Here is an 18,705-nt window from a genome sequence, read left to right as displayed (position 1 = left end):
TTTTATCCAAGGAAGAAGGTTCTTGGTTTATCTAGGAATTTGTGATTTATAGAGTCACTCATAATTCCTGGGCTCTAACAGGCCCAAACCCCTTTTATTAGACACTGTTTTCCTCAAAAAGAAGTAACATGCTGGGAGCACCCGGGCTACGGAGAAGAGGGTGTGGAGCTCCAGGATGGAGGCCCACCAGCTGCTGGAAGGTGTGTGGTTAGAGGATGTTCCTTCAGCCTGGACCTTGCTTTCCTGGTCGTTTCCTCAGGATGGTCCCTTCTGGACCAGACAGCAGATGTGCCAGAAATTAAATCCTTTGAGCTCATGTCCAAATTCTTGAGCTTCAAAACTGACAGTCCAGCTCCACCGAATCACATGTGTGCCCTGAGCACTTTCCACCACTCTGTGTGCCTATGCTGAGCTTTCAGCTCCAAGGCAGTAGAGAGCCCTCTCAACCTCCTAGCCAACAGGAGGTGTATTATCTAAGCCGGCTCTTGAGATGGGAGTAATCCTAGTAGAGGGGAGTTCCTGCTAGTTCCTGCACCCTGGAGATGCATCTTAGTGGGAGTGAGAGTGTTTTGGTGCAAGGGGCTACTGTGTAAACTCTAAGAAACCTCTAATAGGACAGAGGGGTGTTAACAGCTGTTATAGAAAATGGCAGCCCAACTGGGGAAGTGACAGGCTCCTAGTCAGGGGAATGGTGGGGGTGTCTGCTGTATTTTCCTGGTCGGGGTGTGTGTGGGGTGTCACTGTGAGTCAAAAATATCAGCAGGGTCTTCCCAGCAGATGAGGCCTGTGTATATATGAACAGAGCTTTCAACTCTCAAGGGAAAATCCTTTGTGCCTCATCCTAACCTGGAGATTAAAAAGTACAAGAAATGCAAACCATTTCTCAAGTCCAGGTGCCTTATAGGACTATTTTAAAAACCTCTTCCAAGGACCAATTTAAATTTAAGTTAACACAAACCATGTCTGTCTTGTCACCTTTGTACATATAGTGCTTATCATGCTATCTGGTAAATAACAGGCACTCTTTCATTACTTTACTCATTCTACAGTTACTTGCTGAGCTGTCCCTACATGCCAGCACTCACCTGGGTGCTGGATGTCTCTAGCCACATGGTGTTTATGTTGTAGTGATTAACCAATAAGTATATAACACAAATAGTGACATCCCTCATTATCTAAATCTAATCCATTCCTGACGGTGTGTTGCGGAGCAGTGGTTTTTTGGGGGTCAAGGGTAGCAAATTTTTGAATATCAATTATATTACAAGAGAAAAAATAATAATCCCTCCCTAGCCAATTTTTACAAATAATATCAGAAATACTCGAACACCTGTTTAACAATCTATCAATGATATCTACACAATATAAAACAAAATACCAATTGCCTAATTTTTTAATAATTAATGAGCCCATTAGTCGGTGTCTTGTGTGAAATCCACACTAATACTCTAGAAAGTCGAACACAAATTCTGTTTTCTTCCTATACTGCAACAAATATGCACCGTAAACTTTAAAAATTAAAAAATTTTTAAAGATAATGCCAATAATTTTTGTATAATAACATATACAGGAATATTGGCGACAGAATAACTTAAAAAATACACATCTAAGATTAATCTCTGTCCAAATTCAAGGAGCTGGGTGACAGTCTTTTCTACCTGGCACTGGAAATTCTGTATACAGATGGTTGTAAACAATGGTCTGAAGCTATAGATGATGCAATTATTGAAACACACACACACGCACACACAAACATGTTAAATGGACGTCTGTTTATATTGCCTTTACTTTTTATCACCCTGATAATATGAGACTGTGTTTGCAGTTAAATTTTTGAATAGATATTAATGTTTAATGTGTCTTGATCACTCTGGCAATGGGCATCACTGTTTTCTGCAGGGTCTAAACCTAAGGGTGGCCTTAGGTAGAGATATTGACACACATCACACATATCACATACCAGAGAGATAGCAGAGTATCTGGGAATAAGTGCAAGTAAGTCAGTGGATTTGGTGGTGGGACCTTGTGGAAGTTCATTTCTTTTTTTTTTTTTAATAAATTTATTTATTTTATTTTTGGCTGCATTGGGTCTTCATTGCTGTGCGCTGGCTTTTCTCTGGTTGCAGTGAAAAGGGGTTGCTCTTCGTTGCAGTGCGCGAGCTTCTCATTGTGGTGGCTTCTCTTGTTGCAGAGCACTGGCTCTAGGCGCGCAGGCTTCAGTAGTTGTGGCACATGGGCTCAGTAGTTGTGACACACAGGCTTAGTCACTCCGTGGCATGTGGGATCCTCCCAGACCAGGGCTTGAACCCGTGTCCTCTGCATTGACAGGTGGACTCCCAACGATTGCGCCACCAGGGAAGCCCTGGAAGTTCATTTCTGATTGCTTCTATTTTTCAGTGAAATATGGAGCAAAGTCATCAACTGAGAGGAGGATGGAGGAGGAATAGGTGTTGGAAGTTTCAGGAGAAAAGTGAAAAATCATCATCTAGGAGAATGGCACAGGGAATGAACTGAGGAAGTGTAGTCAGATTGCAAGGCAGCTCGAGGTTAATGACCATGAATTGAAAGTGAGACCTGTCACTGTGGTTGTGTGTTTTTCTCAGACCACATTCAGTTGCCAAAGTGTAGACTTGAAGTAAGTGGGGAATTGGATATCACCACTCATTAAATACTAGTTGAATTATTGGATGAATTAATACATGCAAAGGTCAAAGGAGAATTCATTTAAAGATGAGGGAGGGTTAAAGTATAGAGGGAGCGAGTTAACAAAGGGAGAGTGACTGAGAGTGAAAGATGGGCATAACAGATACTCCAAGGTCCAAGAGTCCACAGGACCACTAGGGATGTGGTTGCCCAGGTGTAGTAGGAGAGCAGGTCTTTCTCTGATAAGGGAAGGAAAGGAGAGAGGATGAGGAAGACGTATTTTGAGATGGAGGATGGAGAACTGAGGGAAACCAGGAACACCTGTCTTTACCTGTCACAGGACTCATCACTCTCTACCTGTTTGCATTTCTGAGTTTGGCACCACAGTGCACAAAACCCAGGGGTAAGAACCTTGTCTGACTTATTGACAATCTGCTGTATCTCTAACACCTAGCACAGCACCCCAACTATAACAGGTTCTTTTTATTGATTGAATGAATCAATGAGTGAATGAAGGAGGAGACTGTTAGAGGTCGTGTGTAGGTAGAGTTTGGAAGTTAAGAAGAATGAAAAAGCTTTGAAATGATGTGCACTGTGTAGTATCAGTCATTTAGAGATGAATATGGACATTGTCTATATGCAGTGAAAACCCAGCCTACTTGAATGGCTGAACTTACTGTCAAAAAAATATATCCAGAAAGCAAACACTTCTCACCACCTCCACAGCTTCCATCTCATTATTCTGCACCGTCATCTAGATTATTGTGATGAATCCCTAACTGGCTTCCATATTTCCACCCTGGCTCCCGACTAGTCTCTTCTCAGTACAGCAACCAGACTGTTAAAACACAAGGCAAATCATGTCACTCTCTGCTCAAGAGGATCTCAGTTTTACCCATAGCTGAAACCAAAGCTCTGCAATGGCTTACAATACTCTGCTCTGTCTCACTCACACCTCATGGCCTATGTCTCTCCTCTCACTCCTTTCCCTCCATCCACCACACTGGTCTCCTCCCTGATCTTTAAACACTCCAGGCACATTTCACCCCAGGGGCTTAGTTATTTATTCCTTTCATCTGGAACATTCTTTTCCCAGATATTTGCATATTGGGGCTTTGGGAAGAGCAAGATCTTAAATTTCAGGATGCAAGAAGGTTCAACAACATAATTAATGTCACTAAGAGTGTTGGCAGCAAATATGTTGAAATGAGGGTTGTAAGTGACATGAGGAAATTTTCCAGGAAGGTGGGAGAGGACTGGGGAGATCTATCAGCAAATATAATAGAGACATGCTTTGCCCCCAAATATTGCTAATCAGATTGTCTATTTCAGAAGCATCCTGTGGGCGTCTGAAGAATGCAGAGTCATGGGCCAGAATCTTGAAGGTTCTGATTCAGCAAGTTTGAATGCCTGTGTTTCAAAATATCCCTGTTTTGGAAATCACTTGTGTAGAGAACATTGGTCTGGAGAGAGAGCAGTTAAGAATTTGACAGGGACTTAGGAGAAGACACTCCAAAGAGCATCGGGGGTAAATTCTGCGGAAATGGCAGTGGAGGAAAAAGGGGATGGAGACCCCCCTCTTCCCCATTCTATTGTTCCGGAACTGCAGGAGGTGTACCCCAGGGGAGAAGGTGACAATAAGGTGGAATCGACATGGGAAAGGCAAGTTTCAGGTTTTTCTAACAGGGAAAAGAAATAGGCAAAGATAAAGGGGAGTACTCACCACAGAGCCTTCTCACCCAGGGCTCAGAGGAAGGGCAGGTAGAATGTAAAGAGGTCTGAGTCTGACCCATAGAGCAATTAGTTTCTGTTAAGTGAAAGAAGGGACAGGATGACAGGGGTAAAGGAAATAGTGGTTTAGCGTATTGTTTAGTGACAGCAGGCTGGGATCATTTACTGCTTTGGGCTGAGTGTGCAGTGCTGTGCTGTGGAAAGCTGATACTGATGAGCCAGTAGAACTGCCCCCCACTCCAAAGTCCAAAAGGACTGTAAAATGAAACAATGGGGTTGCCTTTCTGATCTCCCCCTCCTCCTATTAACAGAAGTTCTAGAGAGAATAGAACAACAAAGGAGCAGGGTAGGAAAGAGAGGTTAGAGAGAGTAGGTAAGGTATACTCCCAATACATGTTTACTATGAAATATTTATGAGACGTTGGTCTTTCAAGCTGACACACAGTGTTCAAACTTAGTGTCTATAGGCCTAATAGGCCAGGTCTTTCTACCTTCCGAGATCTCTAATTACTGGGAAGAGGATCCCAATTTTCTCCTTAGGGCAGGGGTGCTCTATTTATCTATGAATTCATCTTTTATAGAGTCACAGCCAATTCATTCTTTCTCACATGTATACCAGGTCTCCTGGGAATGCCTCTCTTTTACTCATTAAGAAAACAATCCACTTCCATACAAATGAACTTATCTACAAAACAGAAATACTGTTACAGATGTAGAAAACAAACTTATGGTTACCAGGGGGTTAGGGGTGGGGGAGGGATAAAATTGGGAGATTGGGGTTGACATATACACACTACTATGTATAAAATAGATAACTAATAAGGACCTATTGTATAGCACGGGGAACTCTACTCAATACTCAGTAACGGCCTATATGGGAGAAGAATCTAAAAAAGAGTGGATACATGTTTATGTATAACTGATTCACTTTGCTGTACACCTGAAACTAACACAACATTTTTTTAAGTTAATTAATTAATTTATTTATTTTTGGCTGTGTTGGGTCTTCGTTTCTGTGTGAGGGCTTTCTCTAGTTGCGGCGAGCGGGGGCCACTCTTCATCGCGGTGCGCGGGCCTCTCACTATCACGGCCTCTCTTGTCGTGGAGCACAGGCTCCAGACGCGCAGGCTCAGTAGTTGTGGCTCACGGGCCCAGTTGCTCCGCAGCATGTGGGATCTTCCCAGACCAGGGCTCAAACCCGCGTCCCCTGCATTGGCAGGCAGATTCTCAACCACTGCGCCACCAGGGAAGCCCCTAACACAACATTTTAAATCAACTCTCCTCCAGTAAAAATTTTAAAAAAAGAAAGAAACAATCCACTTCCAAACTCCTTTCTGATGGAGAAGCTGTAGAGAATATAAATGGCTTACTCAAGTACCAGAACCAAGAATGCACACAAAGCTTTGGCCGGTGCTCTTTCTACTCCAGCCCCTTGTCTCCATAACTTAACAAATTCTCTCTTCTGAGAACTGGCAAACCTCTTAAAAATATGATGGATGGTTTATGGTAATTCTAGGTTGCATGATTTGGTTTGGGAGAACGCCACTGGACACAGCAATCTGAGCTTCTGGCAGTAGAAACCAGAACTTTGCCCATTCTATCTTTCCACGCTTATCTCGGATAGAAAGATTCATTACGAAACACCAGAATACCATCCCAGTAGAGATTGTGACACTGAGTTCCCATCACAGACCCTAAAACCCAGCCACCTGGACTTAGAGGCAGCATTAAGAGCCAAGCCCTGGATTTGGGCACACCTAGTATGACTTCTGCTCTGTCATATACTCATATTGTGGAAGAGCATTTACTGACCTGGAGAAGCATAGTTAACATCTAAGGAGAAAATAATGTAATAGAATATGATCCCATGTTTGTTAAAACACATTTTCTCACTGTGAAAGATAACCTAGGAAGTTGTATATCAAATGGTATCCACGTTTCTAGGTAGTGGGAAGTGTTCATCTTATTCTGGGTTTTTAGGATTTCCTACAATATGTTCATTCATCAGCTATTCAACCTTCAATGCAACAGCCACTACACTAGATGTTGGGCATATATTGCAGGGAGAGGGGACAAGAAATAACCAGGTCCAGGCTATGCCTTCATGAAAATGAGACTTGTAATTGGGGAGAAAAATGATTATACATGCATAGGAGAGGAAGCTCATACTTATTTTATGATAAAATCAGTAAGATTCCAATAAATAAAATGGAAAGACTATGTACAAAAAGTATAGTGAAAGAAAAGAGAAGGCAAGGTGTCACTCATCCCCCTAAGATTGTTATCTCCCCCAAAGAACAACAATCCTCAGATATTAACTTCATGCCTCATTCCCATCCTGTCCTCCTTAAAATTAATAAAATCAGAAATGGCTCAGCTGTCAAAGGTTCCCTGCGCCTTTACTTCCTCCAGCCAGCAGGCTCTCCATTACTGTGGTAGGGAGGGCAGGGGAAACGATCTTCCTCCTGTTTCTTCTACCTAACATGCTCATCATTAAGCACGTAAAAGGACCAACAATTTTTTTTAATAAATTTATTTATTTATTTTTGGCTGCGTTGGGTCTTCGTTGCTGCACACAGGCTTTCTTTAGTTGCGGCAAGCGGGGGCTACTCTTCGTTGTGGTGCATGGGCTTCTCATTGAGGCGGCTTCTCTTGTTGCGGAGCATGGGCTCTAGGCGCTCCGGCCTCAGTAGTTGTGGCTTGAGGGCTCTAGAGCGCAGCCTCAGCAGTTGTGGCGCACGGGTTTAGTTGCTCCGCGGCATGTGGGATCTTCCCAGACCAGGGCTCGAACCCGTGACCCCTGAGTTGGCAGGCAGATTCTTAACCACTGCGCCACCAGGGAAGTCCAGGACCAACAATTTAATTAAGGATATGGACTCCTAATTCTGTTTGGTGTGTGTCCCTTCTTGCAAAGCCCACACCTCCTCATGAGAGAGAACACTCTCCTACTAGCATAGAGTTTCCAATCTGCATCCTCCAGGCACCAGGAAATCCCGGTTTGAACCTGTCTGTACTTAGTTCTGAGTCTCTTCCCCCAAAGGCTGTTGTATTGCTCCTCTGAAGCCTCCTGGATTCTAACTGATGGAATGGATCAAGATAATGGACGTGCAGGGGAGCATGGTGGGGTTATGTCACCAGCCCCCTGTTAGCAACAACAAGGCCACCCTCAGAGCCGGCAACTGGTGTTGCCAACATACCAAAAAGCTCTGCACTGTGTTTTAAAATATTTTATTTTCTTTCTTTTTAAACACTTGCAAAAGGGAGTACTGAATTATAGACAATGCAAAGCGCCAAATCTCTTATGGAATTGTGTAATATTGGTGAAACTAAGAACTCATTTGGGGAAGGGATAAATTTGTTGTTGTTGTTTTTATTGAAGTAGAGTTGATTTACAATATTGTGTTAGCTTCTGATGTATGGCAAAGTGATTCAGTTATACACATATATATTTGTATATATACATATATTCTTTTTCATATTCTTTTCCATTATGGTTTATTACAGGATATTGAACATGGTTCCCTGTGCTATACAGTAGGACATTGTTGTTTATCTATTTTATATATAGTAATGTGTATCTGCTAATCCCAAACTCCTAATTTATCCCTCCCCCCACCCCCTTTCCCCTTTGGTAACCATGAGTTTGATTTCTATGTCTGTGAGTCTCTTTCTATTTTGTAAATAAGTTCATTTGTATCATATTTTAGATTCCATATATGTGATATCATGTGGGAGGGGAAATTTTTTAAGTCCCAATAATTCTTCTTAAGTTTAGTTTAAATTTCAAGTGATTAACAGTAAGTATATCTTATGAATCGTATTAAACCTTCTGTACTTGCTAGGCTCTTCAACTTGTTAAGCATGTTTTTCAATTTTATAAAATAGAAAAGGTTTTCATTTTAGATGAACAATAAAATGTTATGTCAAAAAGAGAGTCCTTTTCCTTCTACATTCATTGGCAGGAAAATCCAACTTGGGAAATTTACTGCTTATGACTGAGCAAAGTCAAACATTTAGATTTTACAGGAGAGTCTGTCTCAACCTGATTAACAAAACAAGGAGTGCTTGTTTATCTCTCTGTGTCCTAAACATCCTGGAACTCCCTGGTTTCTCTTAGTCTTTCTTCTGAGAAATGTGACTTACAACACAGTGGTTCAATAAACGAAGTATGTCCACATCCAAGTGATTCGCCTTCCAATTTTCTTTGAACTAACTTGATTCTCTGCCTAAATGGAGACTCACATCTCTCTTGATACATTGCGTCTTGCCATACTCCCAGCAGTGTATCCTCTGGTCAGACTTGCTGGATGAGCATACTGCCCAGAAGCAGAGACCCCACTTCTCCGAAGCCCCCAGCCTGATTCAGGAGCTCCAGGCTCACCAGTTACTTCCAGGGATGGGTAACTCACAGCATGGAGACCTGACCCCAGGTCAGAAGGGAAGCTGGGGCAGGTGCCACTCAGAGAAAGACTGGGGATAATGACGTGAGCCCCTGCTTGGCATACCTGCCCTTCTTGGCGTACAGACCTGCCCACCTCCAGGACCTGTACACTTGAGAAAGGCCTGGAATTACTGGCATTTGGACCAGTGAGAAGGTTTTAGGGTCAAGGAAAAACAGCCATGGCTTCCTGTGGTCCAGCTGGCTACCGCATGTCCTAAATGTGCTTCTCAGCTTCCACCAGGACTTCCCTTTTCCCCAACTCTAATCTTGTGGGATCCCTCAGACAGATGGGGAGTCATCAGCTGGGGAAGGAAATACTTTGTGCTTCCTCAGACCTTCACCCCAATCCCATCCCAACTGCAATGAGATTTATAAGCTCTAAGAATCTGAAAAAGAATAGATACCTGTATACGCATAACTGAATCACTTTGCTGTACACCTGAAACTATCACAACATTCTTAATCAGCTATACTCCAATATAAAATAAAAAGTTAAAAAAAAATAAATCCTGACTTTTTGTAATGCGTCGGGGCTAGCACCTCACCCTGCCTCTCAACTAGTATTCCCGCCTGGCTGACTCAGATGCTTTCTGTCCCTCTTATGATGTGTGTGGGGTTTTTGGTTGTTGTTTCTTTTTTTTCTATTTTCAACGTTTTGGCTTTCTTTTCTTCTTGAAATACTTGTAACAATAAGACGATTTCTGTTTAAAATATAGGTTTTCTTATTATTCGGGTATGGATGGTAAGGCCAACAGATCAGGAGACAACTGCCATTAAAAACACAGTGTGTTACTCACAGATCCCCAAAGAAGGGGACACATCACACCAAGGGGGACGGGGTGGCCACACGAGGAAGCACCCAGGGTGGGCCAGGGGACAGAGAGAGGGGGAGAAAACGTGACAAACGCCTTTATTGTGGTTTCTGTGGGAGGACCAGTGAGGCAGGGTGAGCGGGTTTAGGACTGGCTCCTTTGAATACTTTCAGCTGGCTCTCGCTCGGCATAGGGGCTGGTTCCTAGCTGTCTGGTACCTGGCTCTGGTGTGATTAGGGCAGGTGGATAGTGGCCCAGAGTGTGAGGGCGCAATAAAGGAGGTGGTTGAGGTGTGAGCTCTGGATTGGTTGGTTTGTATTTGAAAGGCTCACTCACAGGTTAGTTTACTATCGCAGGGTAGTTTACTAACCTGTAAGAATTGGCTACCTCTGGGAGAAGCAGTCCCTCCAGGGGCAGGGAGGCCCCAGGATGTGAAAGCATCAAAAACACAGATACAGAATGGAAAAACATGTTTAACACAACTTCTGAGGCATCCTTGGAGTGGCTCAGGCATCCCGCTGCTGCCAGATGAGCCAGGCTGTATGAGGCTCTTATCAGTGGATGTTGGATCCTTGCCTGGCTTGCTTTATCTTGTTGTAAATCCCTGTAATCTCTACTCCTCTACCTAAATGTCTCCAGTCTCAGTCCACACCCAGCGGTCCACTCTTCCCCCTCTGCAGAATGGTCAAGGACCTAGTGAACTCCTCAACGGCAGGTTCAACTATGTTCTAGAGTTCTTGTCAGTCAAAGTGCAAGTGCCTCCTCTTTTCTCGGCTTTTACACATTTTTGTCCCCAGCCTGCCACTCCACAATCACAACCCAAAAAGTGCACTCTCTATGTCCTCCGCCACCTGCCTGCATCCACCCCGCGGAAGCTTCCATTCCTACATCCCCAGTGTGTTCCATCCACTGTTCACACTCTTCTTTCCCCGGTCTGCACCACACCTCAAGTAACAATCCGGTCACCTTGATGCCACAGAGCACTGGCTGCACTACTTGTGCCTGTGCAGGGAGGATGAGATCGGATGCCCATTGGGTCCTCACCATCTCTGCCACATCTCTCATGAACCGTCCCCAGGTGCAGTCCAACACCATTTTAACATTGCCTGTAGGATGGTGAGACGGAGGGTGGTACACACACTTCTCCGTGGGTCCCCATTGCTTGATGTGAAATTGTTTCATCCAGACCTGGGTTAAGGATGATCTTCAAAGCTGTGTGGCCCTACCTCTCTGGTGCCTATTAGGGACATAACTGGTGCTGCAAACATCTCTCCGTTCTCTTGGTCCCTGGGGATGCCCTCTGGCCCAAAGACAGAGATAGCAGTCACAGTTGTCTCCCCCCTTGGGGTAAATCCCAAGATCACGCATCTCAGAGACCAGTGCATGTCCCCTCTTGGCCCTTATTTTTTTTCATTTACTTATTCATGGACCTTTATTCACCCATAAAAAATAAATCTGTTGTGTCCCTTAAAAAATTCCACTAGGAATTTTTGATTAGCATTGCACTGAATTTATAAATTAATCCAAGGAGAACTGATATCTTTACTAAGTTCAAACATCCTCTCCATGAACATGACATACATCCCCCACTTTTTATCCCTTAACAAACTTAAATTTTCTCTGTAAATGTTTGTGTATTTTTAAAGTTTTCCCTAGATAGTTAATGTTTTTGGTACTATTTTGTATTGTATTTTTTTAACTGTTAAGAATTGGTGTTGGGACTTCCCTTGTGGCGCAGTGGTCAATAATCCGCCTGCCAGTGCAGGAGACACGGGTTTGAGCCCTGGTCCGGGAAGATCCCACATGCCGTGGAGCAACTAAGCCCGTGCGCCACAACTACTGAGCCTGTGCTCTAGAGCCCGCGAGCTACAACTACTGAGCCCGCGAGCCACAACTACTGAAGCCTGCACACCGAGAGCCTGTGCTCCGCAACAAGAGAAGCCACCGCAGTGAGAAGCCTGTGCACCGCATCGAAGAGTAGCCCCTGCTCACTGCAACTAGAGAAAGCCCGTGGGCAGCAACGAAGACCCAACGCAGCCAAAAAAAAAGAATTGGTGTAGAGAAACACAATTGATTTTTTATGTGAAACATGGCAATCTCACTGAATTCTCTTAATGGCTTCATTAGTGTGCCATTTGATTCTGATGGGTTTTCTACGTAAAAGGTTGCATCATTTAGAACTAATGATAGTTTCATTTCTTCTCTTCCATTTCTTATCCTCCTCATGTTTCTTGTCTTAGCAATGGGCAGGTCCTCCAGGAGAATGTGAAACTGAGGTGATCAGAATAGGACATCCATGTCTCATTCTTGGCCTTCTTGAGAATGCACCTAAAGTTTCTTCTTTACACATAATATTTGCTATAAAGCAATGATTCTCAAACTTTTTTGTCTCAGGGTCCCATTATACTCTTAAAAATTATTGAGGACCTCAAAGAACTTTTATTTATCCTGACTCTATCAGGATTTAACACACTGGAAAGAAAAAATGTTTAAGCATTTAAAAACACAATAATATATTGTGCTGTTATGAAGTTTTATGAGGATTGAGTTAATTTATGAAAAACCCTTTGCAGAGTATCTTAAAAAATGGTCAAATAAATAAATGAATAAATAAAAACACAATAATAAATCCATTACGTTAACATAAATAATATATTTTAATGAAAATAAGCTTTTTCCAAAACAAAAAAATTAATAACAAAAATAGTAGCTTTACGTTTTTGAAAAATTTTAAATATCTAGCTTAATAGAAGATAGCTGGATTCTCATGTCTGATCCTGCACTCAATCTGTCACAATACATTATTTGGGTTGAAGTATACGAAAAAATTCAACATCACACAGATATAACACATAGGTAGAAAACAAGAGAGCATTTTAATAGCATTTTAAGATAATTCAGGCAATTCTTTGATATGATACCAAAACTTGACAAGTGGTAGTTTCTTAAAGGTCAGTTGCAATGTAGAAATCTAAAACCATATCAATGAACATTTCATACCCAGTACACTCATGAGAAAAATGAGAATGAAAAAGGAAAAGAATATCTTAGTGTTACTGTGAAAATAGTTTTGATCTCACAGACCCCCCTGAAAGGGTCTTAAGAGACCCTCAGGTTTCCCTAGAACACACTATGAGAACTGCTGCTATAGATTATTGGTATTTAACCTTTATCAAGTCAAAAAGCTTCTCATTATTTTATTATACCTCTCTCTTTTTTTTTTGTCATAATAGGTGTTGACCCTTATGAAATGCATGGCTGAGAGGCTGAGAGGGCTTTCTCTGCCCTGGAGCTGAGAGCTCAGCACAGGTACACAGAGTGGTGGAAAGTGCTCAGGGCACACATGTGATTCGGTGGGGTGGCCTGTCAGTTTTGAAGCTCAAGGGCTTTACACATGAGTTCAAAGGATTTAATTTCTGACACATCTGCTGTCTGGCCCACCAGGGACCATCCTGAGGAAATGACCAGGAAAGCAAGGTCCAGGCTGAAGGAACATCCTCTAACCGCACACCTTCCAGCAGCCAGGGGGCCTCCATCCTGGAGCTCCACACCCTCTTCTCCGCAGCCCGGGTGGCCCGGGCCTCAGCACCTCCACCCCTGACAGTGGCCACCAGGCAGAACAGGACTTCCTATTTTCTCAGGGTTGCACAATGAGGAAAATGACCTGTGGATGAGGACAGCCATTGGACTCCAGTAAGTTACCCTTTGCAGTTTTGTAGGAGAAGTGACCTGCAGGGACTCTCCCCCAGGCACCAGTCCAGCTTTCCTTCTCACCCCATGACCCCAGCAGGGATGGCTCAGTATAAATACAGCCACCTGTCCCCAGCAGGTCGGCTCCACCGGTTTCAGGTGAGAAACTTCTCCAAGGAGTGCTTTCTTTGAAAACACTTACTTTAATTCTTCTGTTTTGTATTTGTCCTGTATAAGGTGAGTGCTGGCAGAGTGGTGCATGGGAAATGCTTTTTGATTAATTACAGGCTGCTTTAGCAAGGCACGACTAGGCCCCAGCTGCCCTCTTCTTCCACCATAGACACCTTGGTGACCTCTTAGACAGTCTTGGGTTCAGGGTTGGTGGGTTCAGCGCTGAGGGCTAGCGGCTCCGAGTGAGGTCCTACTGCAATGTTCCCTAGGAGGACCGCTGAGAGTCTAATGAGAACAAGTGGAAAAGAACAGATGGGCTCTCCTTGACATACAAATCCCAAAGTGGGTGTGCAAGGCTTGTCCGTGTCTCCCTGACCCTCTCCTTTCATTTCAGCACAATGAAGCTTTTCACAGGCCTCGTTCTCTGCTCCTTGGTGCTGGGAGTCCACAGCCGATGGTTTTCCTTCCTTGGTGAGGCTTATGAAGGTAAGGCTGGTGGAGGGGGGATGGCACCCAAGGGCCTCTGGGATTCACCCTGAGCACTCTTAAGGGTTGGAGCTACTGTCTTAGGCGGTGCCGCCCTATGTGGTAGAAGGTGCCAGGTGTTTGGGGAGCTTTTATTCAGACAGATTGAAAACCACAGGATTTATGTCAATCAGTTACTAGAGAAAGAACAATCATCATTCCCAGCTGAAATGGAAGTTTGACTGGAAGACACAAAGTAAGTCTTGAAATGGTACAGCATTTCCCTCAGACCAATTGCATGAAGTAGGATGAAAGCTATCCATCTATTTCCCTTCTCTTCTTCTCTCCCTCCATCCATTTCTCCCTTCTTCCCTCCCTTTCTCTCCTCCTTCCTTCCTTCCTTCCACTCTTCTTCTTCGCTTCCTTCTTACCTTCCATTTCCTAATTGGATAATTCAGGGACCTTCAGCTTAGCTCTTGCTCCTGCTTCCTATACTCAGTGACACTGTCCCTGGTTTAGTCTGTTTCCCACCCTTTTCTAGCCTTTTAACTGACAAAAAAACCTGTGTGCGACCGGGGGTGAACCTAATAATAACATATATCAAGCTTCCAGTAGGAACTCAGCCCTTACATGCACTTCAGGGTGACCAACTCTCCTGCTTTGCCCAGGTCTGAGGACTTTTCCAGGACACTTTCAACGTTAACTGGGGCGGTTCCAGGAAAACAGGGGCAGTTCTGGTTAGGCTGGGACAGTTGGTCACCTACTTACCTGCAGAATATCTCCGTGAGGGAGGCATCTTCCCCCATCTGAAGGGGAGAAAACCGAGGCTTAGAGCAGCCGAGTCCGTTGCCCAGGGACTAAGTGCCAGTCAGCAGGTGGCAGGACAGAAGTTTGAACCCAGCTGTGCATGAGGCCAAAACTCTTGCTGGGTCGACTTGTCCTAGTACCACTTTCTCAAGCTGAGGGCTAGTCAATCTCAGCTGCATGTTGGATTCACCTGGGGAGCAATGAAAATTATTGATGCCTGAGACCCACCCCAGAGAGTGTGAGGTAATTGGCCTGGGGTGTGAGGTAGGGCTCATGGGACTTTCAGTACCTCCCCGGATGATTGGAAAGTGTAACCAGGCTGAGGAAAAGACCCACTGCTCAAGGGCTTGCTTCCTCAAGCAGCCCACATCATCAATACCGTCCACTAGAAAGTTCTCAAGATGCCATTCACGTGTCTAACAGGCAGGGGAATCAAGTCACAATTAGCACATTCGCGCAGCAGGAATACATTTCTTAGGTGTCAGAGCAGAGGTGTTGCATGTCTGCCCCTTTCTCAGAATCTGTCTTCCATGTCACCTCCTCACTCACCCAAGTCCCCTGGATCTTATCCTATGCAGCTTCCTTTTATAACAGTGGTTCGGGGCCAAGGCAATTTTGTGTCCTGGAGATATTTGGCAATGTTTGGAAACATTTTTGGTTGTCACACTTGGGGAATAGGTTGCCCATTAGTGGGTAGAAGTCAGGGATGCTGTTAAACGTGTTACAATACCCAGGACAGCCCTGAACAACAACGAATTATCTGGCTTAAAATTTCAATAGTATGAAGCTGAGGAATCCTGCCCTATAGTGATAGCTCCCTTCTCTCCTTTAAACATATCACATAGAGCCCTAAGTGAGATGCAGTCCAGAGACGGCATCATAGGGGCCAGACAACCAGGTCCAACACAGCTGTGCCCCTCCCCCCATAACGACTCTCATTCGAGTTACCAGGAGCAGGAAACTAGGCACAAAGAATGCTCTTCTCAACCTATGGCACTCATGGTGCTATGGCCACAGGATGAAACTGAGTCAGTGGAAGATTTTTCATTCCTTGATTCTTCTCTAAGGTGTGTCACAGCTTTCTGTCCACCTGATAATCCTTTCTCTATATGCATTCCTCCCAGGGGCTAAAGACATGTGGAGAGCCTACTCTGACATGAGAGAAGCCAATTACAAAAATTCAGACAAGTACTTCCACGCCCGGGGCAACCGTGACGCTGCCGAAAGGGGACCTGGGGGCGTCTGGGCTGCTAAAGTGATCAGGTACCAGGGGCCCTGAGGAGGCAGGGGTGGGTGTGAGAGCCTCCGACAGCCAGGAGGGGCCAAGCCCTGGACGACTTCCTGTAGGGCTGTGGCCTCTCCTCCTCTTATCCACCCTCACCCTCTGTGTCCTGTGCGGCGTCTGAGTGGCTGAAGAGCAGAGCAAGGCTGGTGGGACAGACGATTCCCAAGCCTCCCCCATGGGTGCTGTTCACCCAGCATAAGGGGACCCGCAGGGCTGAGGTGTGCTGAGCCCGGGCAGCCTCAGGCTTCATCCCCTCTTTCCTAGCTCCTGTCAGAGTCCTTGATTCCTTGGAAAGAGGAGAGATGGGGAGGGTGGGCTGTTGCTCGTCAGCCCTGGAGTAATCCCCTACCTGCCCTCCTCCATTCCAGCGATGCCAGAGAGATGATTCCGAGAGTCACAGACTTTTTTAAACATGGAGACAGTGGCCACGGACTGGAGGACTCGAGGGCCGACCAGGCTGCCAATGAATGGGGCCGGAGCGGCAAAGACCCCAATCACTTCAGACCTCCCGGCCTGCCCGACAAGTACTGAGCTGCCTCTCACTCTGCTCAGGAGACGACGGGGCTGTGAGCCCCCAAGGGCAGGGATGCTGAGCTAGTGAGTTCTCTGTCCACAGATGCCAGCAGATCTAATAAATGCTTAAGAGATTGAATGTTGAAAACTGTGTGTTATTCTTTGATATAAGGACAGCCTGTTTGTTCCCAAGGGGTGATGGCTGGACACCCACGTGAAGGCCGAGTCTGTGCCTGTGTCTTGGGTGTCGGGGACACAATCTCAGCATCATACAGGGCAGACACCCTGCTCCACCCCTTCCCCTAATCAGACCCGCGCCCCTCCAGGCCCCTCTGGTCACAGTGGTGCTCTTTCTAGGCCCTTCTGTATTCAGGCCTCTTCACTCCCTGGCAGTTGTGTCCTGTCAGCTTCTCTGCCCTGGGGTCTAGTCCCCTTAGTTTGTCCTCAGTGGTGTCTGTGTGCGGGCAGGGGACACAGCCTTGGGAGGACTGGATCGTGGAATCCTGCTCCAGCAACTGCACCTTGATCTTCTGTTCATTTCTCAGCAACACCTACAAATCCATCTATGAACCAATTTCTGTCTGTGCCATCCAGAAGTGCCTCCAAAGCAGCTTCCCTTCGCTCTATATTCCTTGCCTTATGCAAGTGTCCAGGAACAAACATGTCAAGAAACGGAGGCATAGGGACAACATCAAGATTAAGTATCAGGAGGTTTTGTATTGCATTGGATATGTATCAGGTCCTTGAGAAGAACTCATTTTCTCTCCCTGGACCCTTCCCAACAGAGGAAAGCCAGCAGCACGTTACTTTTTTTTCCGGTCATGCCGCATGGCTTGTGGGATCTTAGTTCTCCCCCCAGGGATTGAACCCAGGCCCACGGCAGTGAAAGCTCCAAGTCTTAACCACTGGACTGCCACGCAAGTCCCAGCATGTTACTTCTTATTGAGGAAAACAGTGTCTAATAAAAGGGGTTTGGGCCTGTTAGAGCCCAGGAATTATGAGTGACTCTATAAATCACAAATTCCTAGATAAACCAAGAACCTTCTTCCTTGGATAAAAACTTTGGTTTTGGTGTTTGGTTTTTTCAGATTACAGATTCCAAGACCTAAAATGATCTAACACTTTAAAGAGTGGTGAATAGGGGCTTCCGTGGTGCAGTGGTTAAGAATCCGCCTGCCAATGCAGGGGACACGGGTTCGAGCCCTGGTCCGGGAAGATCCCACATGCCGCAGAGCAACTAAGCCCGTGCACCACAACTACTAAGCCTGAGCTCTAGAGCCCGCGAGCCACAACTACTGAGCCCACACGCCACAACTACTGAAGCTCAGGCACCTAGAGCCCGTGCTCCGCAACAAGAGAAGCCACCGCAGTGAGAAGCCCACGCACCGCAACAAAGAGTAGCCCCCGCTCGACGCAACTAGAGAAAGCCCACGCACAGCAACGAAGACCCAAGGTAGCCAAAAAAAAAAAAAAAAAAAAAGAATGGTGAATAGACTTCTGTATCCAACTTTTATTTCAAGTAATAAAAAGGCTGATTATTAAATTTTTCCTATTTACAAAAATTTGGAGAACTTGCTTTATCCAAACTTTCAAGTCATCCATTCTCCTGCTTTTCCTTTCTTTCCCCTCATTTTGCAAAAATCTATACCTTCAGCACCTGGGATAGAAATCTAATAGCGAACATTCTCGTAACAGGAGTCTCCTTACAACCTGGGGTCTGTTGAGACTTTACCACTAGAACCCTAAACTCAGCAGTGCTTTGAGCCTGTTCTTGCCAGCCAATCTGCCACCGCACTCTCCCTCATCCCAGTTATCCTGCCCCTGCTTTATTCTGTCACACTCACTTTTCTGAGACACAGCCTTAATCCTCCTTAAACCTCTTCTACGTACACCTCTGACAGTGCCTTCTGATGGGAACTGGATGAGAAAGTTCTCTTGTGACTAACTACCTTATAGACACACTTTTTCTTCCTCCTTGACAAGGAAATTAAACTTGTCTTTCCCCGATAGAGATCATTTCATCATTAATCATCTCCCCTTAGGAGTGCTCCTCAATCCCACTTTCAGAGTAGAAGTGTGTGCCGGTTATCAGTTTATTAACTCTGAGCTCCACATCCACCCTTCTTTGCCCCGCTTGTGATCCTGGA

At 45.1% G+C, this 18,705-nt stretch overlaps 1 protein-coding gene across 1 annotated transcript; it reads left to right on the top strand.

Annotated features, from left to right (window-relative positions):
* Positions 1 to 13,442: 13,442 nt before the first annotated feature.
* LOC309606005 (serum amyloid A-2 protein) lies at positions 13,443 to 16,706 on the top strand. The gene is made up of 4 exons (XM_082342529.1): positions 13,443 to 13,554; positions 13,883 to 13,974; positions 15,885 to 16,023; positions 16,414 to 16,706. The coding sequence occupies exons 2-4, from the start codon at positions 13,887 to 13,889 to the stop codon at positions 16,574 to 16,576; spliced, it is 390 nt and encodes a 129-aa protein (XP_082198655.1). The 5' UTR covers positions 13,443 to 13,554; positions 13,883 to 13,886; the 3' UTR covers positions 16,577 to 16,706.
* The last annotated feature ends 1,999 nt before the right edge of the window (positions 16,707 to 18,705 follow it).

Source organism: Balaenoptera borealis (genome assembly GCF_965194805.1).
Source record: "Balaenoptera borealis genome assembly, chromosome: 11".
Taxonomy (NCBI): Eukaryota; Metazoa; Chordata; class Mammalia; order Artiodactyla; family Balaenopteridae; genus Balaenoptera; species Balaenoptera borealis.
Note: the sequence above shows the minus strand (reverse complement) of the source record. Positions and strands in the feature narration are given on the sequence as shown.